Raw genomic sequence first — 21,910 nt, forward strand, 5'->3', positions numbered from 1 at the left:
GAAAACCCCCACTCCCTGCCATGTAGGCAGAAAGCAGACATGGAAGTAAGACATCCTATCTCCTTCTGAGTTTTTCAGGGAGTCCTCCAATCATGCCTTTCAATGTCTGGTTAAATCTTTCAACCACCCCATTGGTCTGTGGATGGTATAGGGTAGTGAACTTATATGTCACACCACATTCCTGCCACATGTGTTTCAAATATGCAGACATGAAATGTAAACCCTTGTCTGATACTACCTCTTTAGGAAAGCCAACCCTAATAAAATACCCAGGAGGGCCTTGGTCACTGCAGGGGAAATGAAGGTCCTAAGAGGAATGGCCTCAGGATATCTAGTGGCATGATCAACTAGCGCTAGAATATATTTATTTTCTGAAGCTGTTTGATGGTCAAGGAGGACATCAATGTCAACCCTTTCAAATGGCACCCCAACCACAGGTAGTGGGATTAAGGGGGCCTTCAGGTGGCCTTCTGCCTTGCCACTGGCTTCACAGGTAACACAGGACTGACAAAAGCCCTTCACCTTCTGGGACTTTCCAGGTCAGTAAAAGTGATTAGCTAGCGTCCTCCAGGTTTTGTTTTGGCCCAGATGTCCATCTAGGGGAATTTCATGGGCTAGAGAGAGGAGAAATTCTCTGGCCTGCGGGGTACTACCACCCTCCTGGTTGCACGAGGCTAGAGGTCTCTGGCCTCAGTGCACAGGAGTCCATCCTCCCAGTAAACCCTGTGGGTACCAATGACACTACCCTTTTCTTCCTGTGCAGTTTGCTGCGTCAGGCTTTCAAGATTGGGACAGGTTTTTGTCCCTGGCACAGATCCTCCCTAGTGGGGCCCCCTGGTTCCAAGAGCTCTGGGTGATAAGGCCCAAGCTCTTCAGGCTTAGTTCCCTCAGTTCCTGGGAGGAGGGATTCTGACTTGTGGTCTGTTCAGAAGCTGGTCCCCCAGACTTCTTGCCTTTTCCTTTGGAGGGTTGGTCCATTCTTCTGGGGTTGTGTCAATGGAGTTGTGTCAAAACAACAGAGTGCACCTTTTGTTCCCTTTGTTGTTTTGACACAACCCCATTCTGGGAGCCCAAGCATTGCTGCATAAGTCCTCAGTTCAGCTTCAGCCCAGGGAGATTGCTCCAAATCACTTCCAAGCAGACAGACTACAAGGATGGATGGGGACACAGCCACTTCCTTTTGTCCAACTACCCCCCGAGTCAGAAGATACCATTGCCATGGGTAGAGCTTTGTGACATTGTCAGGACTGGTGACAGGATGTGTTTTCCCACTTAGGTACTGATCTGAGTGGACCAGGAGCTGGGTCACCATGGTGACACTAGCCTCAGTGTCCCTCAAGGCTTCTACCTTAGTCTCATAAATCAAAGGGTGTTGCCTGTATTTTTGCATGTTAGTAGGTCATGCAGCACATGATAAATCTACCCCTCCATCAGTAACTACTGCTGCCTCTGTGGGTTCACTCACATGGTCAGGCCACAACTGTGATCCCATCTGGAGTTTTGGAACTGTAGATACTGCAGGTGGACTAGGGGCATTTTTCTTCTTTTTACAGGTAGGGTCTCCAATTTTGTGCCCTCTGTTTTTGCAATCATGACACCAATCCTTGTTGGGATCAAAGTGCCTTCCTTTGTACCCACCCTTAGGCTTTGAGGAGTCTCGGGCCCACCTTCCTGAACAGGTTTTTGGGGGCCTGATCAAGACTCTTTGTTTTTATATTGATTCCCATCTTTCCCTTGGGAGAACTTTTTGGCCTCTTTCTTTTGGTCTCCCCTCCAGGAGTTGTTTTGGTCACCCTTGTCTTAACCCAGTGGCCTGCCTTCTTCTCCAACTCTAGAGGAGAATGTGGACCTAGGTCTACCAGGAGCTGATGTAGTTTCTCATTGTAACAGTTACTCAACAGATGCTCTTTCATAATTAACATATAAAGCCCATCAAAATCTTGTACCTAGTTACATTCTAATCAGCCACCCAGCATTTTTACTGAATATTCCACAAATTCTACCCAGGACTGACTCTGGGTTTTTCGAGTCTCCCTGAATTTAATTCTGTATTCTTCAGTTGTAAGTCCAAAGCCCTCGATCAGGGTAGCCTACATGGCTTAGCATCTGCCTCATTTAATGTCAGAAGTCTATTCCCTGCATTTTCCTGAGAACAGTTCCCACAACAGAGAGCCCCAATGTCTTCTATCCATATCCCTGGCTATGCAGGCTCTATCATAAGGAGAAAACTACCTGGTGATATCATCACCCTATGTGTAAGGTGGGACAACTCCTTTGAGGAGTTTTAGGTTGAAAGACCTCCTTCTACCTAGTTATTTGTATGCTGCCACCAGAGATGGGTCCTAGGCCCAACACTCTTCTTTTATCTCTATTTCCAAAAGTTGAGCTTCTAAAGCCAGCCTTTTGGTCAACCTAGCCAGAGCCACATCCTCCTCTGATGGGGCGCCTACTTCTGAGACAGAAGATCCTACCTGCCCCTCCCCAGCTTCTTCTGAGTTGCCTGGGTTTTCTTTGTCTGAGGTCTCACCCTCCTCTACTGGGTGTGTAGTCTCCTATTCTGCCACAAATCTCCTAAGAGTTTCTGCGGTATTGTGAGCACAAGTGTAAATTTGGTATCCTTTGCAGAGAGCCCTTAGTCTAGGGTATTTCAACCCCAAGCAGGGGGTCAGGTCGTGCTCCTGAGTCAGGTTCTCTGCAGCTGACATTTTTTTCACTATAGTTGGGATCTTTTTAACTTCTGGAAAAACTTTTTAAAATGTTTGCAAACTTTTGAAAACTTTTTTTCTAAGGTCTAACTATAGTAAAGACTAACTATAGGGAAGAACTAACTATGGTAAAGTTACTAATCACTATTTTAGGTACTTAACCAGGGCCCTAGCAATAAACTTAAAAAAAAAAAAAAATAGTCAAATTGCAAAATACAACTAGGCTAAAGACAATTTTTAGAGTTATTTGTATGATCATTTAGTGAAGAAGTGATATCAGCAAATGCAAAGTCTTGTATCCCACTACTGATCCACCAAATGTAGGAGGCTGGTCTCTATATAGTGTCCGGAAATGACGTGCACTGTGCAGAGAGTCCAAGGAACCCCACCTTGGTATCCAGAGGTAAAAAAGCAGACCACCTAATGCTTTGTTTTTGTGGTAGTGTGGGCAGGCAGTTAGGCTTATCTTGGAGATGTGCTTGTCATTTGTTGTACTCACAGTATCAACAAATGTGGACACACACTCAGAAGAATAACTTGACACCAATTTACAAAAATACTTCAGCTTTTTATAACATTTTTAAGACCAAGATCATCAATATACGGTAAGTATTTCTTTTGTTATGATTTTTCATAGTTTAGAAAATATATGCTTTTGTGCTTAATTATGCACCATAGGAATGAATGGGAAAATCTTTAAAAATGCATATAAAATCAGGCAATGCTCTCACAAGTGTCACCTTCTATATTTAGCACGAGGTCATTGAGAGGTCCTATGGGCCAACTGGAGAAGTTCGGTGGTTCCTGGTTCAAGCGGGAGCAGTGGCTAAATGTCTTGGAGCTAGTGCACAACGAAGGAGACCACTTGCAAACACACTGCATAGGTGGACTTAAAGGTAAGCCTTGTGGGTTCCCTTGGATGGTAGGTCACGAGGGGCTAGGGAACCCTAGATTACAGCTGGTTTGATGATGCAGGGGCCAGAGAGGCCGGGTGCACTACAGATAGGACAGCCAGGAGTTGTGCATCTTGGAATCCTTGGAACCAGGAGCAGATCACTTCGAGGGTAGATTGCAAGTCAGCAGGGCCATTCTGGGGGGTGGTTCTTGGGTGTCCTGAAGTCCCTTGACTGGTGCCTGCTTCTGGGCTTTTGGGCATCGAAGTGGACTTTGCTTCTGGGTGTCCGACATTGGGGGTCCAGTACCCAGGGCAATTGTATGTCTCAGGCCCCGAAAGTCCCTGTGCCACCACACTTGGCACACTGGTAGGTTTTGTCCTTCAGGTTTATTGTGTGGATTTTGGTTGGGCTGCTGGGTCCGGTTCATTGGTCAGCAGCCGATCAGTGAACTGGACTTTACTGGTTCCTTGCCTGCAGAATGTACGTGAGTGATACCTTTTTTCTCGGGGATGTTTTTGGCAATTTTCAGAAGGCTGGAGGTGCTCTGGGGTTTTGTAGAGTCCTTCAGGTTTCCATGCGACACTTCAGCATAGATTGTTGAGTGCTAGAACCAACAGGCGGGGTTTGGAGCTTGTTTCTTTGTGCAGCAGGGCTTCTGTTCTCATGCAAGGAGGTCAGCCTTGAAAGGCGGTAAAGCCTTTGAAGCTGACCGCTGGTGCAGGGTGCCTGCCTGGGGAAGGAGGTGTGACAGCTTAACCCAAGAAAGACTTTGGGGGTCATTCTGACCCTGGCGGCCGGTGACCGCCAGGGTCACCGACCACGGGAGCACCGCCAACAGGCTGGCGGTGCTCCCGAGGGCATTCTGACCGGTTCGGTTCAGCCGCGGTCAGAAAGGGTAAACCGGCGGTCTCCCGCCGGTTTACCACTGCCCTACAGAATCCTCCATGGCTGCGGAGCGCGCTCCGCAGCCATGGGGATTCTGACACCCCCTACCGCCATCCTGTTGGAACAGGATGGCGGTAGGGGGTGCCGCGGGGCCCCTGGGGGCCCCTGCAGTGCCCATGCCCATGGCATGGGCACTGCAGGGGCCCCCGTAAGAGGGCCCCGCAAAGTATTTCAGTGTCTGCAAAGCAGACACTGAAATACGCGACGGGTGCAACTGCACCCGTCGCACCCCTGCAACTACGCCGGCTCAATTCTGAGCCGGCGTCCTCGTTGCAGGGGCATTTCCTCTGGGCCGGCAGGCGCTCTTTTGGAGAGCGCCCGCCGGCCCAGAGGAAATGTCTGAATGGCCGCCGCGGTCTTCTGACCGCGGTGCGGTCATTTGGCTGCGGTACCTTGGCGGACGGCCTCCGCCGTCCGCCAAGGTCATAATCAGGGCCTTTGTGCTTTGGCTCCTGAGAGCAAAAGGCTCTCACCCCAGGAGTCCAGACTGGTGGAAGGCTGGATAGGACCATTCAGCAACCATGCCAGGGCTGTTAGGATTTGCAGGAGGTACTTCTAAGGTGCCCACTTGGTACACTTTATAATAAATCCAACACTGGCATCAGTGTGGGTTTATTATTTTGAGCTGTTTGATACAAAACAACCCAGGGTTCAGAGGAGCCATCATGTTACTGGGGAACACGTAATGACCAGTGTCCAGCATAGGCATTAGCTATGGCTCCCCTGTACACTGACCATGTCTTAAAGTTTAGCAAAGACACAGTAGTGGCATATTTGCTCATTTACACATATGCCATCACATACATTATAGTGCACCCACCTATATTGCATGCAATATTAGTGGGCATGGCATTCTGGGTGAGTGTCATATCGAGTTTACAACTTTTGAATATACCTTGTCATACACTTGCAATGGCAGTCTGCATGAGGCGGTGTGGGGCCTCTCAGAGTGGCACATTTGGTGCTTGTGCTCTGGGGACCCCTCTTCAGTACCCATGCCCTAGGTACCAGGGGTACCATTTACAAGGGACTTATACATACCACACATACAAACATAGTACAGTGTTGAGGAAAGAGATATTGCCCTGGGAACTTGTTTATCAGGTGCCCTGGGCAAACACAGTTTGAAACAACATCATATACCAGGCAAAAAGTGGGGGTCTACCATGTCAAAAGAAGCCCTTTCTCACACTATCACTCTTTCACCTTGTACTATTGGCTGTTTAGTGTATAATTCTGCCATCCACTAAGTGCTTCCATTGTAATGCAGCAGCATCACACTGTTCTTTATCAATTCTATATCACCTATATGTATTCTATACAAAATTAATTTTCCGCTACTTTATTCCAGTATTGCCAAAGCCAGTAGGGCAGGCTTTATTGTGATATTTGCACATGCAATGAAGAAAACCTCATTTGTGGAAGCCCCTAATTTTATACGATGGCATTATTAAGCCAGTCCTACTGGCTTTGTCAAAGTTTGTTTTTCACTGTGGCATTTTATTTATAACAGAAAAGCACCCTTTAACCGGTAGTCGTGTATAAACAAGGAACCCCGTGATTAATTCTAACGAGTCACTTTTGACGTAATTGGGCATATTCTAGTTAAGCGGCCCATTTCATAATGAGCCCTTAGCGCCGCTCTGCTCTAAAACTCGTTGCCTTGTGGTGACCATAATTCAAGATTACTTCGTGTGCTCGAATGGAAAGTCTGATACACACCATGATAACACGGAGGTGTGTATGCTTTACCGCTACCGGGTCAAATCGTAATAGCAACTGACAAAACTTCACATTATGTGTTTGGACGTTGGTGCTCTTGGAACAATAATTAGGTCTGCAGTGTTGCTTTCGTTTATAATGATAGTGCAACTGTGCAAAAAACTGCATTGAGTCAGCCAGTCAGTGGAAAAAAACACCAATTGGTACCGGCCGCGTAATGTTGGTTCAACGCAGTTGCAAAACTGCCCAGCACTATTACGAAAGGTCTGCCACTGGTGCATTTTATATAACCTGACACTATATTCATAAATATTTCTTCTATGAGTAGTCGTGACTTACTACTTACACCTGCAAATTTGGCAGGTGTAAACCATATCTATTTATAGGAAAACGTTGTTTTGTGAGTAGGCCGTGATCTTTCACCTCAATGTACGTGTTTAACTTCTACTGCCCCGTTGTTTTTTTTACTATTTAGTGACTGTTCAGCGGAATCAGCGTTCTGTAAGATGTTTTTATTTTATTTGGGACCATGCCTCCAGTAGGACAACGCGCATGATAACCTGTAGTTGGCTATGCAGGAGGCATGCGATGGTGCTTAGACTTTTTTCACTATGCTTCTGATCCTAAAATCATATTTTCATTTCTGTTGCTCAGATAAAAAAAACAAAATGGTTATGAAATTTGGCTATCTTCGTGGAAAATTGATGACGGTAAGAAAGAAACCTTAGCTGATGGAACTCGATGCAAAAAAAAGCTTAGCTGTGGACACAAAAAAAAAGTTTCGCTCAAAAAGGAAATGACTTCGAACAAAGCGGCGGCTTCGACTTCACTTAAGACACTTGCTGAAACAGGAAGCGCCTTACAGTCTCACAGCGTAACATGTGCAGGTCCGGCGCCAAGTCCACGCTCACAAAACTCCTCACTGCAGTAGGCATCATGTTCATCATCTGCCTGCCCGAGCTGTTCAAGACGCACCAAGGTAGGGTTTGATGCCACAGGCCGCCTCTCACTCGAAGATATGTGCTCTGCGTGGCAAGCAGTGGGCAATTTTCCAGTCCGCGCGCCGCGGAGTGCAATGGGGGAACGGGGCGAGCAGGTTTGGAATCTTCTGAAACCGCTATCTTCTTGCAAAATGCCGGCCTTTGTTTTGTTACATTGTGGTTCTTTTCCAGTCACTGGCAGGTGGACCCGCTGGTTGAGCTGACTATTAAATGCAAGCCCATAATATGTACCATACATGCCAATATTTGGGAAGAGATAGATGAGTGGGGAAATTTAGAACAAAAATCAAAGGAAGTTATTTTCTCACTTGGGCTGGTACTGAAGAGGGGGTTCTTTTTAGCAAGGGGAATGTAAACAGTGTGATTGCTGGGTTAAACAGTCTCCCGCCGCAATCGGGAGTGCTGGGATGAAAAAGTGATTCCGTTATTTTACTCTATGCTTTTAACTGTTAACATGCTGCAATAGCCGATCGTATACGGAGTACACGTTAAAAACTTTACAGTTTTATGCCTTAAAAACATTAAGGTTAATAAGGTTGTCGAGACCACAGCCTTGACCTGAGCTGTGGAGAGAGACCGCTTCACACATTAAGATGTGAGGTGAATCCAGCTCAGAGGCAGGGTGTTGCGAAAGAAGGCCCAACGCCCCCCCGGTAGCCCATTACCTGGCCCTCCAGTTGTTTATGTGCTACAATTTATGGTAGAGGGCGGGCGGCACTTTACATCCCTCCCGGCTTTTACTATTGTGAAACAATAACCGGTTATTCACTTGACTGGGATGTAACATGCATGGTCTCTCGTGGTTTTCTGCTTTTCTTGTGCGGCTTGGACGTCACTGACTGCAGAGCTCCAGATGGGCCTAGCCGGGGTGATTTCTCGAGCACATTTCCTCAGGAGCAGGTAAATTGGGGCACACCCTGTGGTGCTGTGTGGGATTTGCCGGTAGACTTTCAGGTACCGGTGCAGGCAGCACTCTAAGGTGGTCATTACGACCCTGGCGGCTGGCGGTACGGAGGCCCTTATTACGACTGCGGCAGTAGAGCCGCGGGGTCACCGCCGGGGCCGGCGGTTTCCCGCCGTTTTAGCCCTGGCGGTGATAATCCGCCAGGGCAGCGCTGCAAGCATCGCTGCCCTGGGGATTATGACCCCCCTACCACCAGCCTGTTTCTGGCGGTTTGCACCGCCAGGAAGAGGCTGGCGGTAAGGGGTGTCCTGGGGCCCCTGGGGGCCCCTGCACTGCCCATGCCCTAACAGGGCCCCGGCCAGCTTTTCACTGTCTGCATAGCAGACAGTGAAAAGCACGACGGGTGCAACTGCACCCGTCGCACGGCCGCAACACCGCTGGCTCCATTAGGAGCCGGCTCCTATGTTGCGGCCTCATTCCCGCTGGGCCGGCGGGCGCAAACTTGGTTTGCGCCTGCCAGCCCAGCGGGAATGTCATAATGAAGGCCGCGTGAGTGCGGCCGCATTGGCGGCCACACGGCCGCCCGCCAAGGTCGTAATGACCCTCTAAGAATTCTCTGCGCTCTACTGCGATCCGTAGTGCTCTGTTCTGGGTGTGTATAAAGCACTCTACATTCCCATTAGCCTGGGGCTGCTGCTGGGTCACCTTTCGATGTCTTATGTTCAAACTGTGGAGATACGACTGTAATTCCTGCCCCTGGAAGAGGGGTACATTGTCTGTTTTTAGGTTGTTGGGAATCCCCAGTAATGCAAATATCTTTTCCAACACAAGCTCTGTTTTTATCTCGTCTGGAATTCTTAGTAATGAAAATATCTTTTCTGGCGCAGGCTTGACAAATGCAAATGCTCTAGATCACACTAGCTCCATCACATGGTGTTTGGTATGGCTGTCTGCCACTACAGCTGCGAGCCTGCTACCAGGAAAACTGCTAAAGTCCACACTAATACACGACCATGGTGTTAGACAGGCTTCTTTGGTAATTACTGGGGCAGCTGGTGGATCCCTACTCATGATGGCTCAGGATTGGCAGCCTCGGACCATCTTATCAACCCATTGTCCCATGCCAGGGAACTACACCTTGTCTCTGAGATGGGCTTTGTTCTTTTCAATGCCTTGGTGTCCCTGGTGTGCCAACTTGACCGCTTTTGCCCACAGGCTTCTCAGCATCACAGTCTGTGGTCCCCAAATTAGTAGACTCTCTTTGTTCATGGTTAGCTCATCTTGTATTCTCCACATTTGGCTGATCGCCGCTTGCTCGTCAGCAGTAAGGGCTTTTGCACTGTCTAGGAAGTTGTGCCTTTGTCATTTGTGGAGTGCCACTTTTGCTTTGGAGATGCTTGTAACGCTTTCAGTGGCTTCTTGGATTTCTTCTAGAGAGAGAGTTCTTGGGCAGTCCTCATGGGCTATCATTCTCACAAATTCTTCAGCACCTTTGTCTTTCTCCGTGGTGCTGCTGCGACTTGGTGTTACTGGGTACCTGGACAGGTAGCCTGCTGGGTTATTTACCCCTGGTCCGTTGGAAATGCATGGCCCATTGCTTGATGCACGGTGGTCCGTTTCTGGCAGTGCCAGCAAAGAGGGGAATCAATGGTTTGTGGCCGGAACTTCTGCCCACAGAGATACAGGTGAAAATGTTGGCAGGCCCATCGAATTGCCAGAACCTCACGATTGATCTGGACATACCGGGTCACTGTGTCAGTGGAGGCCCTGCTGGCATAGGCAATGGGAACCCATGACTCTTCTTGTTTTTCTTGCAGCTTTACAGCACCAACGTTCAAGGGGGACATATTCACCACCAGTTCTGTTCTGTGTCTGTGGTCGAAGTACACCATTGTTGCATCTTCTAGGAGCACCTCTTTCACCATCCTGAACGATGGTCGGTTCTGCTGTCCCACTCCCAGGGACAGTGGTGCTTAGTCAGGGCCCAGAGGGGTTCTAATAGAGCAGCCACATTGGGGATAAACCACCCACAGTAATTGACCATCCCCAGGAAGCTCCTCACCTCCGACGCATTTTGTGGGACAGCCGCTGTTCTAATGATGTCTCCGTTCTTTAGGGCAACCTTCAGTCCATTGCTGGAGAAGTGGTATCTGAAGAATTCAACAATGTTTGTGTAGAATGAGCACTTTTGTGTGTGGAGGAGCAGCCCACAGTCCGCTATTCTCTTTAGTGTATCCCCTAGCCTCATCTAGTGGTCTTCTAAGGTGTCAGAGTATATCAAGATGTCGTCATTCACATTCAGCACGTTGACTAACCCGGACAGGGTTTCCCGGATGACATCCTGAAAGACTTCTGCAATGGATGAAATTCCATATTTGAGGCGTTCATATCTGTGAAGACCTGCATGAGTTGAGAATGTGGTTACCTAAGATCTAGCTTTGAGAACCAACGAGCTCCATTAAGATTCTCCACTCTTTTCACCCTCTACCCATGGTAACGCAGAACCAGGGCCTTTTCAGGATGTCTGTGATGCTATCAGGTACCACTTATCAGTACACTCTCAGTTACAGTCTTTAAAATGCTTTTGTGCTGTCAGACCCTTTTTCTCCCTCCTTCAACACTTCACCAGGTTGGTATGCTGCTTGTGGATCAACTTCACAACAGATCTAGTGCCATGTCCTTACTTCATTACACCTGGCTTCCAGCAACTCAGGCATCTGGAAGTCTCACACAGGTTCCTCCAGGGTGGGCTTTGCCTCGCCCTAACACGCCCTCAGCAGCACCAGCCTGCCTGCATCCTCTGGGCTTCACCACGAGCCATGTGCTTCATCTGTCGACTTCAAGGCTGGGATGCGGTGCAGCTTTCAACTGCCAGGTGGCTCTGCGGTCACTACTGTGGGGCCACAGCAGTCTCCTTGAGGCCCCGGGTTGTGCCGCCCACGTGGGCATTGCAGAATCAAATGCAGAGTGGGGGCATACAATGCAGGCGCAGTCTCGGACCCTGGCTGCACTTCACCCACCTGCGGGTGGGGCGCCATACAAGGGCGGCTGCTCCTCCATAAGGGTGGAGGAGCGTTGCTACCCTGCCAGCAGCAGCAGCTGCAAACCTTTACCCAAAAAACGATCATAAACTGCATTTATGATCGTTTTTTGGGAAAAGGGGCTGGGCCACGCGAGTGACGTGCACTGAGGGGGAGTGTTATACACTTCACCTCAGAGAGCATGTATGTTTGGCTGGCCATCTTGGGCCGGCCAAACACACATGTGCACAGGGCTCTGTTGCTGGGCTGGAGAGAGCCTGCACAGGCTTACAGTCTGCCTGGGAGCGCTCTGGCTGGGCACTCCCAGCCAATCCTGATGCTGCATTGAGCAGTGTCAGAATTGGCCGCAGGGCAGTCTGGGAGACTGTGCCTGCAGTCGACGAGGAACAGAGAGAGGAGCGGTGCGCGACAGAGGAAGTAAGTGTTTGTTTTTTTAAATGATTTTTTATTTAATCTAATTCTCCCCCAGCGCGTGCTGCCCGCCCCTTCAGCTTAGCACGAGCTGCGACTGGCACCATAGCCTCTTGTTGGCAGACGGGTTGTGTGGCGGAGAGGTCCTTGTCGGGCCACAGCACTGATCTTAGTGCACAGCTCAGCCAGGACATCGGCTTGATGCAAAGTCCCCTGCAAATGTGGGTTCCACCGACCTCATTGCCAGTGTAAGGTTGTGCAGCAGGGGCAAAAGGCTGCTCAAGGTATTGCGCGCAGTACCTCTAATCACTGCACACAGACACAATGCACTGAGTATGTCTGAGTAAGTCATATGCGACCACTCAGCATTTATTTATACCTTCGGGTGGCACCTGGCCCTCCGGTTGTGTATGTGCTACTATGTATAATAAAGGCTGGGTGGCACTCTATGTAGGAAGTTGGCTCTGTATGTACTATTTCAAAGTAAGAAATAGCATGCACAGAGTCCAAGGGTTCCCCTTTGAGGTAAGATAGTGGCAAAAAAGAGATAATTCTAATGCTCTATTTTGTGGTAGTGTGGTCGAGCAGTAGGCTTATCAGAGGGTAGTGTTAAGCATTTGTTGTACACACACAGGCAATAAATGAGGAACACACACTCAAAGACAATTCCAGGCCAATAGGTTTTTGTATAGAAAAATATATTTTCTTAGTTTATTTTAAGAATCACAGGTTCAAGATTTACAATCAATACTTCAAATGAAAGGTACTTCACTTAGGTATCATAGGAACTTTGAATCAGCAAAATAGCATGTACAGTTTTGGCAAAAATGGCAATAAGCTATTTTAAAACTAGACACAGTGCACTTTTCAACAGTTCCTGGGGGAGGTAAGTATTTGTTAGTTTTGCAGGTAAGTAAACCACCTACAGGGTTCAAAGTTGGGTCCAAGGTAGCCCACCATTGGGGGTTCAGGGCAACCCCAAAGTTACCACACCAGCAGCTCAGGGCCGGTCAGGTGCAGAGGTCAAAGTGGTGCCCAAAACGCATAGGCTTCAATGGAGAAGGGGGTGCCCCGGTTCCAGTCTGCCAGCAGGTAGGTACCCGCTTCTTCGGAGGGCAGACCAGGGGGGTTTTGTAGGGCACCGGGGGGGACACAAGTCAGCACAAAAAGTACACCCTCAGCGGCACAGGGGCGGCCGGGTGCAGTGTGCAAACAGGCGTCAGGTTTGCAATGGAGTTCCATGGGAGACCCAGGGGTCTCTTCAGCGAAGCAGGCAGGCAAGGGGGGGCTCCTCGGGGTAGCCAATACCTGGGCAAGGGAGAGGGCCACCTGGGGGTCGCTTCTGCACTGGAGGTCGGATCCTTCAGGTCCTGGGGGCTGCGGGTGCAGAGTCTTTACCAGGCGTCGGGTTTTTAGAAGCAGGCAGTCGCAGTCAGGGGGAGCCTCTGGATTCCCTCTGCAGGCGTCGGTGGGGGGGCACAGGGGGGTCAACTCTGGCTACTCACAGGGTCGCAGTCGCCGGGGAGTCCTCCCTGTAGTGTTGTTTCTCCACAGGTCGAGCCGGGGGCGTTGGGTGCAGAGTGGAAAGTCTCACGCTTCCGGTGGGAAACGTGCAGTCCTTTAAAAGTTGTTTCTTTGTTGCACAGTTGTTTCTTCTTTGGAGCAGAGCCGCTGTCCTCGGGAGTTCTTGGTCCTTTTAGATGCATGGTAGTCCTCTGAGGCTTCAGAGGTCGCTGGACCCTGGGGGACGCGTCGCTGGTGCAGTTTTTCTTGAAGTGGGGAGACAGGCCGGTAGGGCTGGGGCCAAAGCAGTTGGTGTCTCCGTCTTCTCTGCAGGGCTTTCAGGTCAGCAGTCCTTCTTCGTCTTCAGGTTGCAGGAATCTATCTTGCTAGGTTCTGGGAGCCCCCCTAAATACTCAATTTAGGGGTGTGTTTAGGTCTGGGGGGTTAGTAGCCAATGGCTACTAGCCCTGAGGGTGGCTACACCCTCTTTGTGCCTCCTCCCTGAGGGGAGGGGGGCACATCCCTAATTCTATTGGAGGAATCCTCCATCTGCAAGATGGAGGATTTCTAAAAGTCAGAGTCACCTCAGCTCAGGACACCTTAGGGGCTGTCCTGACTGGCCAGTGACTCCTTGTTTTTCTCATTATCTCCTCCGGCCTTGCCGCCAAAAGTGGGGCCGTGGCCGGAGGGGGCGGTCATCTCCACTAGCTGGAGTGCCCTGGGGCGCTGTAACAAAGGGGGTGAGCCTTTGAGGCTCACCGCCAGGTGTTACAGTTCCTGCAGGGGGAGGTGAGAAGCACCTCCACCCAGTACAGGCTTTGTTACTAGCCACAGAGTGACAAAGGCACTCTCCCCATGTGGCCAGCCACATGTCTGGTGTGTGGCAGGCTGGAAAAACTAGTCAGCCCACACTGGAAGTCGGGTATGTTTTCAGGGGGCATCTCTAAGATGCCCTCTGGGGTGTATTTCACAATACAATGTACACTGGCATCAGTGTGCATTTATTGTGCTGAGAAGTTTGATACCAAACTTCCCAGTTTTCAGTGTAGCCATTATGGTGCTGTGGAGTTCGTGTAATGCAGACTCCCAGATCATATACTCTTATGGCTACCCTGCACTTACAATGTCTAAGGTTTTGCTTAGACACTGTAGGGGCATAGTGCTCATGCACCTATGCCGTCACCTATGGTATAGTGCACCCTGCCTTAGGGCTGTAAGGCCTGCTAGAGGGGTGACTTATCTATGCCATAGGCAGTGTGAGGTTGGCATGGCACCCTGAGGGGAGTGCCATGTCGACTTAGTCATTTGTCTCCCCACCAGCACACACAAGCTGGCAAGCAGTGTGTCTGTGCTGAGTGAGGGGTCCCCAGGGTGGCATAAGACATGCTGCAGCCATTAGAGACCTTCCCTGGCATCAGGGCCCTTGGTACCAGGGGTACCAGTTACAAGGGACGTACCTGGATGCCAGGGTGTGCCAATTGTGAAAACAAAGGTACAGTTTTAGGGAAAGAACACTGGTGCTGGGGCCTGGTTAGCAGGCCTCAGCACACTTTCAAATCATAACTTGGCATCAGCAAAGGCAAAACGTCAGGGGGTAACCATGCCAATGAGGCATTTCCTTACAACCCCCCCCCCACACACACAAACGAAAGAGGATGAGACTAACCTTTCCCAAGAGAGTCTTCATTTTCTAAGTGGAAGAACCTGGAAAGGCCATCTGCATTGGCATGGGCAGTCCCAGGTCTGTGTTCCACTATAAAGTCCATTCCCTGTAGGGAGATGGACCACCTCAACAGTTTTGGATTTTCACCTTTCATTTGCATTAGCCATCTGAGAGGTCTGTGGTCAGTTTGAACTACAAAGTGAGTACCGAAGAGGTATGGTCTCAGCTTCTTCAGGGTCCAAACCACAGCAAAGGCCTCAATCAATCAATCAATCAATCAGTGAATTTATAAAGCGCGCTATGTACCCGACAGGGTTTCGAGGCGCTGGGGAGGCGTGGGGGTGCTGCTAGCGTTCGAAGAGCCATGTCTTGAGGAGTCTCCTGAAGGTGAGGAGGTCCTGGGTCTGGCGTAGTGAGGTGGGAGAGAGTTCCAGGTCTTGGCGGCGAGGAAGGAGAAGGATCTGCCGCCAGAGGTCTTGCGCTGGATTCGGGGGACGATGGCGAGGGCGAGGTTGGCAGAGCGGAGTTGACGTGTGGGGACGTAGAAGTTGAGTCTGGTGTTCAGGTAGGTGGGTCCGGTGTTGTGTAGTGCCTTGTGTGCGTGGGTGAGGAGTTTGAAGGTGATCCTTTTTTCCACGGGGAGCCAGTGGAGGTCCTTTAGGTGGGGGGAGATGTGACATCGGCGGGGTATGTCGAGGATCAGGCGGGCGGATGCGTTCTGGATGCGTTGGAGTCGTTTGATATCTTTCGTTGGGATGCCTGTGTAGAGTGCGTTGCCGTAGTCAAGTCTGCTACTGACGAGGGCTTGAGTCACCGTCTTCCTGGTTCCTGTTGGAATCCACTTGAAGATCCTGCGGAGCATGCGGAGGGTGTTGAAACAAGAAGAGGAGACGGCATTGATCCCTCTCAATGGCACTCCAACGCTGCTCCCTGGGGAGTAACCTCCTGCTAATGAAAGCAACAGGCTGGTCAAGGCCATCATCATTTGTTTGGGACAAAACTGCCCCTATCCCATGTTCAGAGGCATTAGTCTGTACAATGAACTGCTTGGAGTAATCTGGTGCTTTTAGAAGTGGTGCTGTGCACATAGCTTGTTTCAGGGTGTCAAAGGCCTGTTGGCATTCTACAGTCCACTTTACCTTCTTGGGCATTTTCTTGGAGGTAAGTTCTGTGAGGGGTGTCACTATTGATCCATATCCCTTCACAAACCTCCTGTAGTAGCCAGTCAAGCCAAGGTATGCCCTGACTTGAGTCTGGGTTTTTGGAGCTGCCCAATCCAGAATAGTCTGGATCTTGGGCTGGAGTGGCTGAACTTGGCCTCCACCTACAAGGTGTCCCAAGTAAACCACAGTTCCCTGCCCTATCGGGCATTTGGATGCCTTTATAGAGATGCCTGCTGCTTGCACGGCCTTCAAAAACTTCTTCAGGTGGACCAGGTGATCCTGCCAGCTGGAGCTAAAGACAGCAATATCGTCAAGATAAGCTGCATTAAAGGACTCCAAGCAAGCAAGGACTTGATTCACCAACCTTTGGAAGGTGGCAGGGGCATTCTTTAAACAAAATGGCATAACAGTAAACTGATAGTGCCCATCAGGTATGGAGAATGCTGTCTTTTCTTTTGTTCCTGGTGCCATTTTGATTTGCCAGTACCCTGCTGTTAAGTCAAAGGTACTTAAGTATCTCGCAGCACCTAGTTTATCAATCAATTCATCTGCCCTTGGAATGGTATGGGCATCTGTCTTGGTGACAGAATTAAGTCCTCTGTAGTCCACATAAAACCTCATCCCTCTCTTTCCATCCTTGGTGTGAGGTTTGGGGACTAAGACCACAGGGCTAGCCCAGGGGCTGTCAGAGTGCTCAATGACTCCCAATTCCAGCATCTTGTGGACTTCCACTTTGATGATTTCCGTAACTTGGTCAGACTGTCTGAAAATTTTGTTTTTGACAGGCATGCTGTCTCCTGTGTCAACATCATGGGTACACAGGTGTGTCTGACCAGGGGTTAGGGAAAAGAGCTCAGCAAACTGTTGTAAGACTTTCCTACAGACAGATTGCTGTTGGCCAGAGAGAGTGCTGAATAGATCACTCCATCATCTGAGCCATCTTTAGGGTCTGGAGAGGAGATCAGGGAAAGGTTCACTCTCAGCTTCCTGGTCCTCATCTGTTACCATCAACAGATTCACATCTGCCCTGTCATGAAAGAGTTTGAGACGGTTCACATGGATCACCCCTTTGGGGGTCCTGCTAGTACCTAGGTCTACCAGGTAGGTGACCTGACTCTTTCTCTCTAGCACTGGGTAAGGGCCACTCCATCTGTCCTGAGGTGCCCTGGGAGCCAGAGGCTCCAGAACCCAGACTTTCTGCCCTGGCTGAAATTCAACCATAGCAGCCTTTTGATCATACCACATCTTCTGGAGTTGTTGGCTGGCCTCAAGGTTTTTGTTTGCCTTTTCCATGTACTCTGCCATCCTGGAACGTAGGCCTAGTACATAGTCCACTATATCTTGTTTAGGCTCATGAAGAGGTCTCTCCCAGCCTTCTTTTACAAGAGCTAGTGGTCCCCTGACAGGGTGGCCAAACAGAAGTTCAAAGGGGGAAAACCCTACTCGCTTCTGATCACCTCTCTGTAGGCAAAAAGCAGATATGGCAAGAGGACATCCCATCTCCTTTTGAGCTTTTCAGGGAGCCCCATGATCATGTCATGCCTTTCAGTGTCTTGTTAAATCTTTCTACAAGACCATTGGTTTGTGGATGGTATGGTGTGGTGAATTTGTAATTCACCCTACACTCATTCCACATATGCTTCAGGTATGCTGACATGAAGTTGGTACCCCTGTCAGACACCACCTCCTTAGGAAATCCCACTCTGGTAAAGATACCAATGAGTGCTTTTGCTACTGCAGGGGCAGTAGTGGACCTAAGGGGAATTGCTTCAGGGTACCTAATGGCATGATCCACTACCACTAGGATATACTGGTTCCCTGAGGCTGTGGGAGGTTCAAGTGGACCCACTGTGTCCACACCCACTCTTTCAAAGGGGACCCCCACCACTGGAAGTGGAATGAGGGGGGCCTTTGGGTGTCCACCTGTCTTACCACTTGCTTGACAGGTGGCGCAGGAGACACAAAACTCCTTTACTTTCTGGGACATGTTGGGCCAATAGAAATGGTTAACTAACCTTTCCCAAGTCTTGGTTTGTCCCAAATGCCCAGCAAGTGGAATATCATGAGCTAAGGTTAGAATGAACTCCCTAAACTCCTGAGGCACTACCACTCTCCTAGTGGCACCAGGTTTGGGATCTCTTGCCTCACTGTAGAGTAGCCCATCTTCCCAATAGACTCTATGTGTTCCAATGATCTTTCCTTTGGTCTCTTCAGCAGTTTGCTGCCTAAGGCCTTCAAGAGAGGGACAGGTTCCTTGCCCCTTACACAACTGTTCCCTTGTGGGTCCCCCTGGGCCTAAGAGCTCAACCTGATAAGGTTCGAACTCCATGGGCTCAGTTCCCTCAGAGGGCAGAACTTCTTTCTGGGAAGAGAGGTTCTCTTTCTCTTGTTCTGTTGAAGCTGGTTCCCCAGTCTTCTTTCCTTTTCTCTTGGAGGGTTGGGCCCTTTTTCCAGGCTCCAACACCACTTTTTCACCCTGAGCCTTGCACTGTGCCCTTGTCTTGACACACTCCAGTTCGGGGATACCCAGCATGGCTGCACAGGTTTTGAGTTCTACCTCAGCCCATGCTGAGGACTCCAGGTCATTTCCAAGCAAACAGTCTACAGGGATATTTGAGGAGACCACCACCTGTTTCAGTCCATTGACCCCTCCCCGCTCTAAAGTTACCATAGCCATGGGATGTACTTTAGTCTGATTGTCAGCGCTGGTGACTGGATAAGTTTGTCCAGCCAGGTATTGACCAGGGGAAACCAGTTTTTCTGTCACCATGGTGACACTGGCACCTGTATCCCTCAGGCCTTCTACACTAGTCTCATTAATTAAGAGTTGCTGCCTGTATTTTTGCATATTAGGGGGCCAGGCAGCCAGTGTGGCTAAGTCCACCCCACCCTCAGAGACTAATGTAGCTTCAGTGTGAACCCTGATTTACTCTGGGCACACTGTTGATCCCACCTGGAGACTGGCTATTCCAGTGTTAGCTGGAGTAGAGTTTGAAGTGGAACCTTTCTTGGGACAGGCCTGGTCTCCAGTTTGGTGTCCCTGCTGATTACAGCTACGACACCAGGCCTTTTTGGGATCAAAGTTTTTACCCTTGTACCCAAAATTGGATTGTGAAGAGGCTTTGGACCCTCCCTCCTGAGCAGGTTTTTGGGGCCCTGTAGAAGACTCTTTGCTTTTTCCCTTGGATGTCTCAACACTCTTCCCCTGGGGAGTCTTTGTGACCCCTTTCTTTTGATCACCCCCTGTGGAAGTCTTGGTCACCCTAGTCTTGACCCAATGGTCCGCCTTCTTTCCCAATTCTTGGGGAGAAGTTGGTCCTAGGTCTACCAGATGCTGTTGCAGTTTATCATTGAAACAAAACAATTACTTAACAGGTGTTCTTTCACAAATAAACTGTACAGCCCATCATAATCATTTACACCACTGCCATGAATCCAACCATCCAGTGTTTTGACTGAGAAGTCAACAAAATCAACCCAGGTCTGGCTCGAGGATTTTTGAGCCCCCCTGAACCTAATCCTGTACTCCTCAGTTGAGAATCCAAAGCCCTCAATCAGGGTAGTCTTCATGAGGTCATAGGATTCTGCATCTTTTCCAGAGAGTGTGAGGAGTCTATCCCTACACTTTCCAGTGAACATTTCCCAAAGGGGAGCACCCCAGTGAGATCTGTTTACTTTTCTGGTTGCACAAGCCCTCTCAAAAGCTGTGAACCATTTGGTGATGTCATCACCATCTTCATATTTAGTTACAACCCCTTTAGGGATTTTCAACATGTCAGGAGAATCTCTGACCCTATTTATGTTGCTGCCACCATTGATGGGACCTAGGCCCATCTCTTGTCTTTCCCTTTCTATGGCTAGGATCTGTCTTTCCAAAGCCAATCTTTTTGCCATCCTGGCTAACAGGAGGTCATCTTCATTGAGGCTGCCCTCAATGCTTGCAGAGCTGTTGGACTCTCCTGTGAGAGAATCAGCATCTCTGACTATCACTTGTGAAGACAGGGTTTGAGAAACCCTGGCCTCCCTATCTAGGACTGGAGGTGGGAAATCCTCCACATCACTAGCTTCCCCCTCTGTGAAGATATCACCAGAGGGGTTGTTTTTAGCAAACTCTGCCAAGAGCTCCTGGAGCTGTACTTTGGTAGGGTTTGAACCAGTCTTTATCTTTTTGATTTTGCAGAGAGACCTTAACTCTGACATCCTAAGATGCAGGTAAGGGGTGAGGTTGAGTTCCATCACTATCTCTTCTGCAGCATACATTATGTTTCTAAAAGTTGGAATACTTTTTAAGAACCTAAAACTATCTCTAGAACTTAATTTAAACTTTTACAAAACTTTTAAACTCTAAAACAAATGCTAACAGGGACTAACACAAGGCCCTAGCAGGACTTTTAAAAATGTAGAAAAATAGCTCAAATTTCAAAAATCAGTTTCTAATGACAATTTTTGGAATTTAGTCGTGTGATCAGGTATTGGCTGAGTAGTCCAGCAAATGCAAAGCCTTGTACCCCACCGCTGATCCACCAATGTAGGAAGTTGGCTCTGTATGTACTATTTCAAAGTAAGAAATAGCATGCACAGAGTCCAAGGGTTCCCCTTAGAGGTAAGATAGTGGCAAAAAAGAGATAATTCTAATGCTCTATTTTGTGATAGTGTGGTCGAGCAGTAGGCTTATCAGAGGGTAGTGTTAAGCATTTGTTGTACACACACAGGCAATAAATGAGGAACACACACTCAAAGACAATTCCAGGCCAATAGGTTTTTGTATAGAAAAATATATTTTCTTAGTTTATTTTAAGAATCACAGGTTCAAGATTTACAATCAATACTTCAAATGAAAGGTACTTCACTTAGGTATCATAGGAACTTTGAATCAGCAAAATAGCATGTACAGTTTTGGCAAAAATGGCAATAAGCTATTTTAAAACTAGACAGTGCAATTTTCAACAGTTCCTGGGGAGGTAAGTATTTGTTAGTTTTGCAGATAAGTAAACCACCTACAGGGTTCAAAGTTGGGTCCAAGGTAGCCCACCGTTGGGGGTTCAGGGCAACCCCAAAGTTACCACACCAGCAGCTCAGGGCCGGTCAGGTGCAGAGGTCAAAGTGGTGCCCAAAACGCATAGGCTTCAATGGAGAAGGGGGTGCCCCGGTTCCAGTCTGCCAGCAGGTAGGTACCCGCGCCTTCGGAGGGCAGACCAGGGGAGTTTTGTAGGGCACCGGGGGGGACACAAGTCAGCACAAAAAGTACACCCTCAGCGGCACGGGGCGGCTGGGTGCAGTGTGCAAACAGACGTCGGGTTTGCAATGGAGTTCAATGGGAGACCCAGGGGTCTCATCAGCGAAGCAGGCAGGCAAGAGGGGGGGCTCCTCGGGGTAGCCACCACCTGGGCAAGGGAGAGGGCCACCTGGGGGTCGCTTCTGCACTGGAGGTCGGATCCTTCAGGTCCTGGGGGCTGCGGGTGCAGTGTCTTTACCAGGCGTCGGGTTCTTGGAAGCAGGCAGTCGTGGTCAGGGGGAGCCTCTGGATTCCCTCTGCAGGCGTCACTGGGGGGCTCAGGGGGGTCAACTCTGGCTACTCACAGGGTCGCCGGGGAGTCCTCCCTGTAGTGTTGTTCCTCTGCAGGTCGAGCCGGGGGCGTCGGGTACAGAGTGGAAAGTCCCACGCTTCCGGTGGGAAACGTGCAGTCCTTTAAAAGTTGTTTCTTTGTTGCAAAGTTGTTTCTTCTTTGGAGCAGAGCCGCTGTCCTCGGGAGTTCTTGGTCCTTTTAGATGCAGGGTAGTCCTCTGAGGCTTCAGAGGTCGCTGGACCCTGGGGGATGCGTCGCTAGTGCAGTTTTTCTTGAAGTGGGGAGACAGGTCGGAAGGGATAGGGCCAAAGCAGTTGGTGTCTCCATCTTCTCTGCAGGGCTTTCAGGTCAGCAGTCCTTCTTCATCTTCAGGTTGCAGGAATCTATCT

General features: G+C 49.4%; 1 protein-coding gene across 1 annotated transcript in view; it reads left to right on the top strand.

The window, feature by feature from the left end:
• Positions 1–7,081: 7,081 nt before the first annotated feature.
• Positions 7,082–21,910, top strand: part of TMEM156 (transmembrane protein 156) — a 146,104-nt gene continuing 131,275 nt past the window's right edge. Inside the window, exon 1 of the mRNA XM_069202097.1 lies at positions 7,082–7,247. Coding sequence (XP_069058198.1) covers positions 7,148–7,247 — 100 coding nt within the window. The 5' untranslated portion in view covers positions 7,082–7,147. The remainder of the gene's footprint in view (positions 7,248–21,910) is intronic.

Source organism: Pleurodeles waltl, chromosome 1_2 (genome assembly GCF_031143425.1).
Source record: "Pleurodeles waltl isolate 20211129_DDA chromosome 1_2, aPleWal1.hap1.20221129, whole genome shotgun sequence".
NCBI classification, from domain to species: Eukaryota; Metazoa; Chordata; class Amphibia; order Caudata; family Salamandridae; genus Pleurodeles; species Pleurodeles waltl.